This window comes from Hemitrygon akajei, chromosome 10, assembly GCF_048418815.1.
Source record: "Hemitrygon akajei chromosome 10, sHemAka1.3, whole genome shotgun sequence".
Classification (NCBI taxonomy): domain Eukaryota; kingdom Metazoa; phylum Chordata; class Chondrichthyes; order Myliobatiformes; family Dasyatidae; genus Hemitrygon; species Hemitrygon akajei.
The window spans coordinates 141,498,469-141,514,038 of NC_133133.1; the positions used below are offsets into that span (position 1 = coordinate 141,498,469).

At 39.6% G+C, this 15,570-nt stretch overlaps 1 protein-coding gene across 2 annotated transcripts in view; it reads right to left on the minus strand.

Annotated features, from left to right (window-relative positions):
* Nucleotides 1-15,216, minus strand: part of ttll12 (tubulin tyrosine ligase-like family, member 12) — a 41,194-nt gene extending 25,978 nt beyond the window's left edge. Inside the window, exons 1-7 of one of the 2 annotated variants that reach the window (XM_073059141.1) lie at nucleotides 15,071-15,216; nucleotides 11,195-11,355; nucleotides 10,131-10,329; nucleotides 9,527-9,686; nucleotides 8,030-8,163; nucleotides 6,872-6,948; nucleotides 4,379-4,495 (exon numbers count right to left, since the gene is read on the minus strand). In XM_073059141.1, coding sequence (XP_072915242.1) covers nucleotides 4,379-4,495; nucleotides 6,872-6,948; nucleotides 8,030-8,163; nucleotides 9,527-9,686; nucleotides 10,131-10,329; nucleotides 11,195-11,355; nucleotides 15,071-15,196 — 974 coding nt within the window. In that variant the 5' untranslated portion in view covers nucleotides 15,197-15,216. Of the gene's footprint in view, nucleotides 1-4,378; nucleotides 4,496-6,871; nucleotides 6,949-8,029; nucleotides 8,164-9,526; nucleotides 9,687-10,130; nucleotides 10,330-11,194; nucleotides 11,356-14,735; nucleotides 15,001-15,070 lie in introns of those variants that run through there. The other variant, XM_073059142.1, reaches the window with a different exon arrangement.
* Between the last annotated feature and the right edge of the window lie 354 nt (nucleotides 15,217-15,570).

Consider the following 15,570-nt stretch of genomic DNA (forward strand, 5'->3'; position numbering starts at 1 on the left):
TAGCAAACCTGTATGCCCCCAACTTTGATGATGTTAACTTTTTTGAACGGTTTTTTTCCTCACTACCAGACTTAAACTCATACACTCTTATATTGGGTGGTGACTTCAACTGTTGGTTGGATCCTAATCTGGATCGATCGTCCTCTGTTACCAGATCACCTACTAAATCTGCCTTAGCTATCCAATCGTTTCTCTCTAATTTTGGTATCTCTGATATATGGCGTTTCCTCCATCCTACGGAGAGAGATTATTCTTTTTTCTCACATGTTCACCATACCTTCACTAGAATTGACTATTTCTTACTCGATAACCAACTTATTCCATTTGGCCACTCTTGTGACTATCAGAGTATACTGATTTCTGACCATGCCCCAATTACCCTCTCTCTGAACTTTCCTGGTCTCCCTCAGAGAAATAAACACTGGCGGTTTGATTCAACTTTATTATCGGATGATGATTTTTAAAAATTTATTAAGGATCAGATAACCTTTTATTTTAACACTAATACATCACCTGAAGTGCCATCCCAGATTGTCTGGGATGCCATGAAAGCATATCTGAGGGGTCAAATAATCTCTTACACAGCAAATCTCAACAGAAGATCCCGTGCAGATCGATTAGACCTCATTAACCAGATTAAAGATTTGGATCAAATATATGCCCAAACTAAGAACCCTGAATTATACAAGAAGTGTGTTGAACTCCAAACTAAATTTAACCTTCTGTCCACTCAACCTGTCGAACGCCAACTTCTCGAAAGCAAGAGTGCTTTTACATTCATGGGGATAAGTCTGGTAAATTCCTAGCCAATCAGCTGAGGCATTCCAAAGCCAAACAACATATTACAAAGATCTGGAAGGAGAACGGAGACTTTACATCGGATCATTTAGAAATTAATGACGCATTTAAAATTTTTTATTCTCGGCTTTATTCCTCTGAATGACAATATCTCTGTTGATCAATTTTTACAGAATCTGAATATCCCCTCACTTTCATCTGATTTCAAAGCCAAACTCAATGCGCCTATATCATCAGAAGAAATATCTTTTGCAATTTCTGCACTGTCCTCAGGGAAATCTCCTGGACCTGATGGGTTCCCTGTAGAATTTTATAAATCATTCTCTTCACTTCTTTCTCCTCAGTTACTTTCAGTATTATCTGACTCGTTTAATTACAGCAAATTGCCACCCTCTTTTAATGAGGCATCTATTATTCTTCTCTTAAAAAAGGGCAAAGACCCAACAGAGTGTTCCTCGTATAGGCCGATCTCTCTGCTCAATGTTGATGTAAAGATCTTAGCTAAAGTTTTGGCTCATAGATTAGAAACCGTTATTCCCTCCATTATCTCTGATGACCAAACAGGCTTTATTAAAAACCATCTCCCTTTTTTTAACATTCGGCGTTTATTTAATATCTTATACTCGCTCCAACTGGGATTCCTGAATGTGTTATTTCCCTCGATGCGGAGAAAGCATTTGATCGTATAGAGTGGAACTACCTTTTCGCAGTCTTAGAAAAATTTGACCTCGGCCAAAATTTCATCTCTTGGATCCAATTGCTGTACCTGTGTCCTACTGCTTCTGTTTTAACTAATTTTCAGAAATCCCAAGTATTTAATCTCAAACGTGGCACCCGTCAGGGATGCCCCTTAAGTCCCTTTCTCTTTGATTTGGCTATAGAACTTCTGGCGATAGCATTTCGAAACTGTCCTGAATTGACCGGGATTTGGAGAGGGGGTGTTGAGCATAAAGTTTCTCTCTATGCTGATGACTTATTACTCTTTCTCTCAAATCCGTCTACATCCTTACCTCTAATGTTTTCACTTCTTGACCAGTTTAGCCAGATCTCTGGCTATAAACTTAGCTTACATAAGAGTGAACTTTTCCCAATTAATAAAGAAGCACAAGAACTAACATTTCGTGATCTCCCTTTTAAAGTAGTCCATAATCAATTTACTTATCTTGGAATTACAGTCACAAGGAAGTTTAAAGATCTCTTTCATGAAAACTTTGCCAATCTTTCATATGCCATAAAACAGAGTCTGGTACAATGGTCACCTCTATCTATGTCTTTGGTAGGTCGTATTAATGTTGTTAAAATGTATGTTCTCCCCAAATTTTTATACTTATTTCAATCTATCCCAATTTTTATTCCTAAATCTTTTTTTGATTCCTTAGACTCTATTATTTTGTCATATCTGTGGCAGAATAAGCGCTCTAGAATTAATAAAATCCATCTCCAAAAATCTAAAAAAAGAGGGTGGCATGGCTTTACCTAACTTTCGTTTATATTATTGGGCAGCTAATATACGTTGTGCTACCTTTTGGTCTTTCTTCCACGGCCAACCCGAGTGCCCTAACTGGGTGGCAATGGAGTTGAGCTCCACTAAAGAATTATCTATCTCTGCACTTCTTGGCTCTGCACTCCCTAGTAGTCTGCCCAGATCAATAGCTAATCCTCTTGTTAGACACACTTTGCGTATATGGGCTCAGTTCAGGAAATGCTATGGTTTCCAGGGGTTTTCCGTTTCCAGCCCTGTCGCACATAATCACCTTTTTTTACCTACTACGTACGATTCAGCATTCCATGTTTGGTATAGGAAGGGCATTAGACATTTTGAAGATCTTTTCATTGATAATCGCTTCGCCTCTTTTCAGCAGCTCTCTGTTAAGTTCAATCTGCCTAACGCTCATTTTTTCAGATATCTCCAAATCCGACACTTTATTGCTCCTTTAATTCCTAACTTTCCTGAAATGCCTGCGAAAAATGCTATGGACCTATTTCTTTCCATTAATCCACTAGGTAAAGGTTTAATATCAATTATCTGAGATAAACTAGCAGCCTTACGACGGGCCCCTATGGATAAAATTAAAATGGCCTGGGAGCAGGATTTAAATATCTCCTTATCCGAGGAGAGCTGGGACTCAGTTCTCAAATCGGTTAACTCAACCTCTCTTTGTGCTCGCCATTGCCTTTTACAGTTTAAGATTGTCCATAGAGCCCATATGTCTAAATCTAAACTATCTCGATTCTACCCTGGCATTAGTCCGCTCTGCGATAAATGCAAGAGGGGCGTGGCCTCTCTCATCCATATGTACTGGTTCTGTCCTAGCTTGGAGAAATTCTGGAAAGATGTCTTCACTACGTTATCGTGTATTCTGAATCAGCACCTAGAACCAAACCCCTTAATTGCTCTGTTCGGTTTTTGGGGCGAGACAGATTTATGTCTGGGTCCGACCAAATGCCGAATACCATCCTTTGCCTCTCTCCTGGCTAGACGCTTGATCCTCCTTAGATGGAGAGATGTTGTCCCGCCCACTCATGCTCAATGGCTTAACGACATTATGGCCTGCTTGGACCTCGAAAAAATTCATTATTCAGTTCTTAATTCGGATCTAAAGTTCCATAAGGTCTGGGGACCTTTTATCGAGTACTTTCATAACCTTCCTCTTGACTAAGGTTTTTTTTTCTTCTTCTTTTCGGTCCCTTGCTTTCAGCTCCCTTTTTTTTTCTGGTAGTAGGCATTATTATCCTCTGTTGCTAAGTGTATTCACAGTCTGGGAGTTTGACTGTCCTGACTTATACTCTCTATATTGTGTTGTGGTCGGTCTGGAGTTGTTGTTGTTTTTTTTCTTGTGTTGTGGGGCTTGGGGAGGATACTAAGCTTACCTGTCTTTAATTTAGGTGCTTTTTTGTTAAATTCTCTTCCTTTGTAGCATATTGTTATTGTATGCTTAATTTTGCACTGTATTAATGTTCCTCATTGGGATTTGGGGTTTTTAATTTGTAAAATGTTTCGAAAAACTAATAAAATTTTTTTTTTTTAAAACAGTAGAAATTACAAAGTGAGGGGGGAAAAAAGCACAACAGGAGCAAAAATACACCACCATGTCTGCCATATTCCCCTGCTAGGAAACATGACAGATCTATGCTGGCCACAATCCCTCTGCTGTGCCCATTCCCATATCCCTCAAAGTTTCAAAATGTTTCACACAAGAAATAGGAGTAGGCCGTGAACCATTCAAGCCTGAATTTTTCACAATGTCACTTCCTGCTAGACTCTCGCCTGATCCACTGAAATACCCATTAAAAGCCTCCTTCCTCAATTCCAATACATTTTACTGGTACTCATGGGCATGCCAAGAAAGAATAAATAGTGTGGAGATTCATCTCGTCAGTCCATGCAACATGCAGCCTAGGGTTGAGGGTTGTCATGACAAAAACAAATCTGTCCATCGTCCAACATAGCTGCTTTTGCCAATTTGCTCTTTAACTAGTTCAACTTTCACGGAAGGCATTTTTTTTTTGCAATTAAAACTGAATTTTGATGGCATTAATTTACCCTGGAAACTCTTCTTGCTAAGAATGTGCCACTGACCTGTAGTCTTTAAAGTGATCATACAAGTAAAGAATATCTGCTTCCTCCTTGTCCTCCGTAAAGACAAAGCGTGGAGCATTCAGAAAATTCAACACTTGTTTAAAATCTGTATAAACCCTAGATGAAAAATATGGATGTTAAAACACGAGGTACAAGTGGTTCATGTAAACAATTTGTGCTTTCATAAAAAGGATACAAAATTAAAATTTTAAAAATACACAAGACAATGCAGACTCAAGAAGGACAAGCACATCTAGACTACATTCTTTTCTTCCTACAACCACCTCCTCCTTATTCTTGAGCATAAGAACAGAAGTAACCCATTTAGCCCATCGAATTTGTTACCACATTCTACTAAATCAGATCACCCACCAATCTTCTACAATCTAGGGAATCAAGTCTAATTTGTGGAAAAGAGGCTCGTAATTTCACCTTCCTAGCCAGTGTTATTCTGGTTAATCTGCACTCAACCCTCTCCAGATTAATATAACATTCCCAATTTCAGTGCCCAAAACTGAAAATAAACCTGAAGTGCAATCCAATCAAAGTTTAAGGAAAAGGTAGAATTCAAAATTTCCTGAGATAAACACAACAATGCCTGTTTTTGTCCACTGGTTTTAAAATCATTTGTCTGGGGACCTCAAAACCTCCACACATCTTAGCTTCTCATCAGGTATGTTAATCCTTCATTCTTCTTATGTTCACGTCAAATGATCTCAGACATCCCTAAAATGAATAAAATTTCCCTCACAGTCTAATTATTATTAGATAGAATATAAGATAATAAATGCCACTCATGATTCTAGGAAACTCTTCTCCATTTATTAATTAAGCTGAAATTGAAGTACAGTGCCTTGTAAAAGTATTCAGCCCCCAACCCTTTGTTCACATAAATGACTATTACAACCAGGGATTTTGATTAATTTAACTGAGAATTTTTATTTGTGAATCACATGTTCCTCCCCCCCCCACTGTAGAGCCCAAAAACAAGGAAAATTCTAAAGCATGAAAAATGAAAAAAAAAATCAAAAACTGAAATGTCAGCAGTTCAGAAGTATTATCCCCCCTTTGCTTTAGTTGATCTCACAGCTATTACAGCCAGCAGTCTTTTTGGATAAATCTCTATTAGCTTTGCACAACATGATGGAGCAAGATTTGCCCATTCCTCAATACAAAGTTGCTCAAACTATGCTAGGTTAGTTGGGGAGCAGCAGTAGGCAGCAATCTTGAGGTCTTGCCAGAGATAACGACAAGAACATAAGAAATAAGAGCAGGAGTAGGCCATCTGGCCTGTGGAGCCTGCCCCGCCATTCAATAAGATCATGGCTGATCTGGCCATGGACTCAACTCCATCTACCTGTCATTTCCCCATAACCCTTAATTCCCCTACATGCAAAAATCTATCCCACGGGCCAGATATTTTCAATTTGGAGAATGAGACAGTAAATGTGAAAATAGTTGTGGGGGCCGAATACTTTTTCAAGGTACTACGTTAACTATTTACTATGTGCAATACAGGAGAGAGAAAGATAAAAACATGCAGTAATACACTCAAACTTCATACAAAATTGTGTTTATGGATTTTACTTGGAAAATATTGAAGCATCAAAAGTCCAAAAAGTCAACTATCACAGCCCATTTTTTAAAGTTATTAGGATAATTTTATCTGGACAAATTTTTTGCGTAGTGTCAGACTTTCTCTGAGGGAACTTCATGGCAAATATCAAAAGCTTTGTGGGATCACATTACCCGAACTCCTAAATGATGGGGGGGGGGGGGGGGCTGAAAGAGTGACTGTATTTTTTGGCTTCTAAAGATCTTTCAAACTGAACTTTAGGAAAACCATATAGATTGAAACACTCCAGTCTGGCACGCTTGGGACTTGACAGGTGCCAGACCTCAGCAAATACATTCCAGAAATTACCCACAATCAGCTTCATTCAAACAGAAGAACTGTTTCCTTTAATATAGACACTTGCCAGGTCATGCAAGGATTGCAAGAACTGCTGGCAACTCAAAGTTTTGCTAAGTTGGAAAAGCTGTTGGCTGAGATCACAAAAGGTTAATTAGCTACAAATTAGTTCAGATCTGAGTTAATTAGAATAGATCTATAACGCAGGTTCAAAACATGCTGAACCATAGAAGCTGCCAGATCACAAAATGCCAGACTAGTGTGTTTCAAAATGCTGCATTTATGAGAAAGTTCAGAGAAGCAAAAAGCTCTTTAAAGTAACAGCTGTTCGCAGTTGATGACTGGAGCTAAGTGAACGATCTGTCAAGGACACTGAATAAATGGGCAGTGTGTGAACTGAAGAGATAAATAAAAGGGAGCTGTCCAAGAGAAGCAAGGCAGTCCTTTTAATTGAGTACCTCTATTATACTGATAAATGCATAACTTAGCAATTACCTCAGACAGTACAGATTGAACTGCACCACTATCATTACCTTCAGAAATATGAGAAAATTGAAAGGCACAAAAAGATTGAAACGTACTTGAAAGTTTTATCCTTCTGATAAACTGGTGGTTCTATTGGAAGAGGAAGAATTTCTTTATTGCTAGCTAAAATACCCTGAAATTCAGAAAATGAATCTTATTAATATCTTGAAAGAAAGAAATATATTCTTATAAATGCTTCATCAATAATTCCTTCAACCATAGAAGATCATGTGGGAAAGTTTATTGATGATGGCACAATTATTCAATTCCATTCACAACTCATCAACACAAGGAAGCCCATGCCAGCAGCAAACAGGACCTGGCAACATTCAGGCACAGATGGGTAAGTGGTAGGGACGATTTATGTCTCAAAAGTGCCAGATAACCATTCAGCAAGATAGGATCTAATCACCTGTCTTTGACAAGCACTGCCTTTACATAAATATTCCAGGGATCACCACCAACCATAAAATCAACTGATCCAGCACATTAATACTGTGGATCCTAGATAGAGCAGATCAAAAATCAGGTATCCCAAGGTGTATGGCCCACTCCTACCACCCCACAGGCTTTTCACTACGTGGGAAGCATGTCAGGAACACCCTGGGATATGACTGTAGCTCCAACCACGCTCAAGCTTGACACCATTCAGGGCAAAGCAGCCGAACCAACTAGCACCGCACCCATTACCTAAACCTTTTGTTCCTGCACCTCTGGCACACGGTGACTGCATTTCTACCATTTCTGGGCATAAATCCTGGAGCTCCCAACCCAAAAGCTTTCAGGGAATCTCTTCATCAGAAAGAATGTAGTGGTTTGAAATGTTGGCTCTTTACCACAACATTAAAGTCTCTTAGGGAAAGGAGTAAATTCAGGGAACAGGGTATCATCGAGATTAAAATGCACCATAATTAAATAGCCTTCAAAAAAAAAAGAGCCAAGACTTAAAGCTTGGTCAACTGGACAAGATCACAATGAAACTAACATCTACCCAAGCTACCCCAGCAAAGAGTCAACGACTTCAGACAGAGGAGCAGCAATACAGATGAGATAAAAGATAAAATCCCTAGATATAAAATATACAACATTACTAACAGCTGAAAGTCAAAATCAAAATCTTCAAATTAGTTATATTACTCAGTATGGTAAAATACAAAATATTAATTTGAGTTCTCTATTTCAATGTGTTCAACTAAACCATTTCAAGTCCTTACCTTAAAATAATCTTCTGGTGGTTCACTGACGCTTGCATCAACCTCCCTCAAATCAGCTGGTTGCCACGGCAACAGCATGCACTTCCGGATCAGAGGGTTTTGCTCACCGTGCGCATGATCCCACATGACCTCCTCTACATAAAACATTCAGGGAAAGTTTTGAAGTGGTACCCAGCTGCAAATGATTCCAAATTGTTTTTTATATCAATGTAGATGGTATACAGCCAATATCCTGTATCTCAATCTAATAATAATAAACAAAGTAACATCTAAACTACTGCTTTGATTCCACAACAGCAGGATGGGAAGAGGCAAAAGAACAGATATTACATCTGTTGAAGAGTCCTGATGAAGGGTTTAGCCCGTAGCATCAAGATGTTCTTCTGAACTTACAGCAAATGCATACTCTCATATTTAGATATTACATCTCCCTTGATTGTGTGAGAAATGCTCTGAGGAGTGATTGTTGAAGATGGAAGAATGGAGCTCAGATTCTTGAAGGGACCAAAATAATCAAGGTGGTAAGGAAGATGTGTCGGATGGTGTAATTTTACTGCAAGTGGGGGAAATTGTAAAGGATGATCCGTTGAATAGACAAAGTGGAAAATAAAGACAAAAGGAGCCATATCCTTGCTCTATCCAAGAGAGGGTATGGGAGCAGAAGTACAGGAAGTTGATGATATGTAGTTAAGGATTCTGCCACCTACTTTAGAAGAGAAGCTATGCTACCACATAAAGGAAGACATCTCAGAAATGATTTAATGGAAAGTCCCATCATTAAAGCAGGTGACATCTCAGAGCTACTCCAGACCTGTCAGTTTTCTGACAAAACTAATTTAACAAACACTACGTATATCACACACACAATTCTTTTTTAAAATCCTGTCCTTCAATTTCTTGCAGACATTACAACCAGAAATGCAAAACAAAATGAAAGCAGAATGGTGAAGACATCTTTCAGGAATACATTCAGGCAATGAATCAATTAGGAACCATGTCCAACTAGAGCAGATGGGCACGTCAGTGAACTGTTAAAGAGTGCCTGCAGCAAAATCCTCTGTACACGTACACTAGCATTAAAGCAAATATTTACCAAAGGTTTTCAAATAATTAGCATCACACTGCAAACCTGGTGGGTTATAGAATAAAAACCTTAAAGTTCAAAATATGATTATATAGCTCTGTAACAGTAGTCAATTCACTAAAGAGACACAAAGAATTGATCTGGAAACACGCGTTCAAACCCAGTACCTGTGAAAATTTGAAAAAGCACCATTCTTAATTTAATGCACAAAGAAATACAACTAGTATTCTCCTTCAATATGGAATTGGCTTGTAGGGCTGTATGTTCTTTATCTTCTCTTATGACTACAATAGCAAAAGTGCAGAGCCTTTTGAATTGATATAAATTAGCAACCAGGTGCCCCAATCTGTTACTATTAACAGCAAAATATATTAAAACTATTTTATGAAATAACCACCAGGGTTTCTACTCACCTCCATGGTTGAGATCCTGCAATGGCCACAATAAGGAGAAGGCCATCTGTCCCATCCCATAAAAGAATGGGACGATTTGAAACGTTGGTTCATCAGAGTGCTGGATCTGCGACCCAAACTCATCCATGACATACCAAATTGGTACCTGTTCTTCAGCTGACTGCGGATGGACAGAAGAAATAATCAGCTTGGATGCAACTTCTCCAAATAGAACACAAGGCAGGATAATAACTATCCCCTCAGCTCTAAAGTCAATTAAACGATAACATCTGATTCCTGCATCACCACAACAGATCACTTTTTACAAAGGAAATTACCTCGTTGACCTAAAAGAGTATTCCTTTTGGAATCAAAAGTTGCAAAGTAGAAATACTTTATTCACCTTTATGCCAAAGTGAATTGCTGATAACACCACTGATACTGAGTACAGTACAACTAAGATGTTAAACTGCCCTTTAACATTTAGATCCCTGAGAAATTAAGTCCACTATTGTTAAAAATTTCACACTGCATTTAATAATGCAGCTTCAATCGCAGCATTGTACAACTTAATTAGAAATACTTCTGCTATTAAATGAGCATTTTAAAATAGCATCGTTCTTACCCCCTGGTTCAGCTTGTACACGTGGCTAAAGGCCCACAGCTCAGCCAGCACATTGTCAATGATATCATCATCTGGGACTTCTCCATGGAATCCCACCCCAGTAAGGTTTGCCATTCGGTGCAGCAAGCCAGGGACCTCCCAGAGCTGCTGACGAGCTTGACCCACTCGGTAGGTCCAGGCATGATCTATTAAGAAAATACTGTAATACAGGACATAATTATTGGAAACAGCGCCCCCAATTTTTTTTTTCACTGTAAATTATCAAGTACAGCTATAATGCTGTAAAACTTGTTTCATCTTGCAAAAGACAAAATACAGTACTCTAAAGCATAGGTCACACAGTGTGTCAGGTTGTCTTCTCCACTAGTTGCCTTTCCGTCCTTAGGTCAAAGAACCAAACTTTTAAATCGTTAGTCAAAGGTTAGCCAAGGAAGGAAATATTCAGATATTTGTTTGAGGAGGACTGAAATGTGGGCAGTGACAAGACAACAAGAATATATTGTGACAGTTTGTTGCATGGCTTAATGGAGAGAAGGTACCTGAAAGAGCAAGGCTGGTTAACAGGAAGAGAGGACAGAAAGCAGGAAAGCTCAAGTGAAGCCTCCAAACAAAACACCAATAAGCCCAGGTTCACAGAGGATGACAGACAAAAAGATTATTGGCTTCTTCACCCACAGCAGACGAGACGCAGCATGTAACGTTCTGAGCACAGGAAGGAGAAACGACAAACAGTCCCATCTAAAAGGCTGATGTTCAGAATGGTTTGTTGTTATAAAGTTGACTTACTGATAGCATAAAGTTAGCTTGCAGTAGCAATTGACCAATGCAAGAGTTAGACAGGATAGATGAGGCAAACGATCAAGTGTAGACAAATTACAACTAAAGGGCAACCAGGAAGTTAACAGATTCAGAAAAGATGCAGCCCTGTTTAGTAAATGGAGGGAGTTAAACTAAACCTAAATTTAATTAGACAAAACTTTCCACATTAAAACATTTAAAGACCTTCTTTCACATCACAGCCTGAGGACAGTGTTTAAAGAGGGCAAAAAAAAAGTGTCTCCTACCTATCTGGGTTTGCTGCCTGAAGCCCATCTTCTTTGGTGACAATGACTTTGTAAACAGGGGGTGTCCCTGGATTAAGGGACATCTTTTGCTCTGAATCATCATCTTCAACCTCTTCATCTTCTACTTCCATTATCCCAAATACTTCACCCGCATCAAACACCTGAAAGAAATGAATGCATATCACTTCAACTTACACTGCAGCAAGACTGGCCGAAAGGTGGAAAGAGTTCACAATTTCAAGGGAAAGGTCATACTTTACAGAAAAGCTAATAGACTTGTTCTCACTTTTGTTCCGAGCGCAAAATCTCTGAACACATATTACAGAGCTATGGGAACCTGTACAAGCTTGCTGTCATACCTCAAAACAATTTAATCAACTGTGAAATGCTTTATAATATTTACACTGTAGGAGGCAGTACATAAATGCAAGTCCCTTCCATCTTTGCTGAGTTTAATGAATTGATACAGCCACTACATTGTTCGTCCAGACCAAATTCAAAGCTAATTGGTGGCTTTACAAACAGAACACGTTTCAAAATTCTCTCATTTCCACTACTCAGGATGATAATTACCCAGAATCATCAAGGTGGTTTAAAAATCCTCACAATCAAATGTAAAGTAATACCCACATGCCAAATAATGATATTGCATCTGTGTCCCAGAGTGAAATTTCATTTGAGAAATAGGTAATTTTTTTCTAGCACGTCAATGCTTATCAATGGATAAGAAGCTGATCATATTTGCCGAAACATTCCCACAACCGATGGACATTTTTTTTCTTCCATTCAAACTCATCTTGAACTCTGGACGCTTATACGTTAGACTCTGGAAGTAATCTCAGATCCACAAAGCTCTGTCCAAAGAGAGTTGCTCTTGTCCCAACACCCCTGTGAACGGTCTTGTTTATTTGGCACCATCCCCTTGACCCTCAACTGCTCAAACAATAATCTCAGCCTTCTACCCCATAGTGTCCAGTTACTCTACCAATACTTATCTTATAGCTACCTGGAAACAACTTCATGCCCTGATCAACCTGGGTGAAGAACTGTTTTCAATCATATAGTAAAATCATTGAATGAGGTGTTTCCATTAGACACGTAGATCAACAGCAGAGAGACTGAGATGCTGGAATTTGGAGCAAAGATTGAGCTGCTGAAGGAACTCAGTGGATCAGGCAGCATTTGATGGACAGCTGACCTTCCAGTTTGAGACCCTTCACCTGCAGCAGTAAAACTTTGTGACAGAATTTAAACAGATCTTGTCAGGCAATGTGTATTATTTTTCTTATTCCAACCAATATGGTCATGAAGGACTTACAAATGAGAACTGGGTCTTTCAACAAGATAGCCAGGCAGTCCCTGGTGTCAGTGAGAATCAGTATGGAGGCCAATTAACTATTAACAAGGTCAGGAAGCACAGCGAATTCAAAGTTTGGTTATAGTGATTCTCAAGGAACCAAGTCTGGATGTAACAATGCTGTGAATAAAAATACAATTGAAGTATGTAAACAAGCCAAAGTGTGAGTTCCAGGCGTTGGGATCTCTTCATGATCACGGTGATCAGACAAGTGAGGCTCAAGTCTCAGCTCTCACTGCATTCAGAAGCTTTGGACAAGGATTCCACATTGACACATTATTGCAATACTGGGACATGCCGCAATGGTGAACGTGCCATTCACCTAGTGAGATGATAAACAACACTTGGCAATTTCAAGTTGAACTGCTCCAAAATTGTAACTTACACCTCTGGTGTGTATGACACCACTGAATCCTCTTCCTCATCAGAAGTACAAACAAATTGCTTTCATTGTTTTCAAATCCCTCCGCAGAATTTCTTCGCATTCTACAAACTCTGCACTACTCCAGTTCTAGCATTTTACATTTTAAATCGCTCCATCTCTGCAAGTTGTACCTTCACATTAACGTCCCCTAAATGATCAAATAATGCCCTCTCCCTTGCCACCTAAAACCTCCTTCTCAAAACCTGCCTTTTTGACGAGCCCTCAACAGAACTGGACAAATCCAGAGAGGTACTTTATTATTTTTAAATAGAATGAAAGAAAAGTGTATGTCTGTGTAGGAGGGAAGGATTAGATTAGTCTTGAAGTAAGGTTAAAAGGTCAGCATAACATCATGGGCTGAAGGGCCTGTACTGTTTTGATTTATGTTTAGGCTTAAGGTAAGAGGCGAGAGATTTAAGAGCAAATGAGTGGCAGTTTTTTTTAAAAACACACACAAAGGTGGCATCTATGTGGAATCAGATGCCAGAGGTAGTGGTTGAGACAGGTACAACAACAACATTTAAAAGACAAATGGCTATAGATTTTGCCAAACGGTGGCAAATGGTATGAGCTTGAATGGGACACCTTGGTTAGCACTGAATGGTCTGCTTCCAAGCTATATGACTCTATAATCTATGTTCTGGAAAATGTTATTCAGCTTAATGCACCTTTGTCATCCCTCTTCATGTAAACCTATTTGCATATTCTTACTTTCTCTTATTGCTTATCCAGCTTCCCCTCTTCAATTCCTCCTAGTGGCAGCATTCTACCCCCTCTCTAAGCAAAGATTCCTTTCCAATTATTGGTGTGAAACCAGTGGAAGTACCTTTACTAAATCTCCCTAACAGCGCCTTTTAAAATATTAACCGGGGGAAAAAATCAACAAACTGGTGAAGGAGCTCAGCAAGTCAATCCGAAGCAAAGGGATGCTTTGGCTCGAAACCCTGCATCAGGATTGAACTTATCATAGGCTTCCACAAGATCCTGTCTCAGTCTTTCCATGGATTGAAGCACAGTTCTGGTATCAGAAGACCAGAACTCAGCCCTTCCAGTCTGCTCTACCATTCAATGATCCCTTTCAACTCCATCCTGCCTTCTCGCCGTAACCCTTGACACCCTTACTAATAAAGGACCTATCCAGCTCCGCTGTAAATACACCCAATGACTCCGCCTCTACAGCCATCTGTGGTATTGAATTGCAGATTCACCATCCTGTGGCTAAAGAAATTCCTCTTCATCTCTGTTCTAAAGTGACATCATTGTATCATACTAGTAAACACATTTTCCACCTTCAGTCGTATCAGTATACTTCAAACAGGACTATGCCACTAAGTGTGGGATAAACATGTTTGGTGCAAAAAAATTATCAGTGATAGAAATCACTAAATGTTGAAATCACAGCATTCAGAGAGAAAAACAGTTAATATTTCAGGTTAATTATACTTCTGTCATAATCATCCTGAAACATTAGCTCAATTTCTCTCACTATAGATGCTGCCAGACCTGTTACATACTTCCAGTACTGCCTATTACTGTTTTCTAATTCTAGCCCTCGAGATCAAATAAGATGTTTCCCTAGCGGCAATATAATTATGTTTATTCCCACTCTGTTCAGATTGGCAGTGGAGTTAGCTGCCAGTTTTTACTTATCCTCTAGGTGCAACCAACACAGATTAAAAATGTCATTTGTTCAACAGCATTAATTATCTACCAAACAAGGCACTATACTTCCTACTACTTTGGGACACGCTGCACGTTACCTGTCCTGCATGAACATCGATTATTTCTCCAACCATCCTTCTTCAGGAGTTATAAAGTCTACTTTGTGAAAATCCAGGCCTATACTCACCCCCACCCTGGTTCCCCTAAACACAGACCAGCCATTCCTAATCTGCTCTCATGGGCCGCAGCATCAAAGTAAAAACATGTCCTCCTGGACCACGCTTTGTTTCCCTAAGGAAACATTTAGCTATTTGATGAATTCAAGAAAATAAATGATCGGCCAGCTAGGCAGTTTACAACATTCCCTTGCACGCCCCGGAAGAAATTGCAGCACATCTCAACCAGCCGCTCCCAGATCATGAAAGGCCACAACCTCATGTGCCAGTTTATGGTGCAAGCTTTTCCAGTAAAGCGGAGGCACCCCTGAAGCTCGTAGAGCCGCGCCGTGAACGTCTACGAAAAGCTGGAAATCCTCCTCCGGGCCCGCAGCCGACTCCATCTTCGCCACACGTGAACCGACGACCCGGCTTAAAGGTAATGTTCAGTCGCCGCCTACAGGATTCTAATATATATCGCCCGACAATAAAGTCTCCTTTTCTGAGGCAAAATCGATATCGGTCCAAAATTACAATAAAAATTACTCACAGTTTGTGTTAAAATGAAGAGGAATTGCCTACCGCGCTATTCCACGCCCTCACTTCGGGAAGTCTGACCACCTGGCTGTACTTCTACTCCATTATTAGAGACCCCCAGCACCCAGGGCATGCCCTCTTCTCACTGTCACCATCAGGCAAGAGGTACAGAAGCCTGAAGCCACACACTCAGTGATTCAGGAACAGCTTCTTCCCCTCTGCCATCCGATTCCTAAATGGA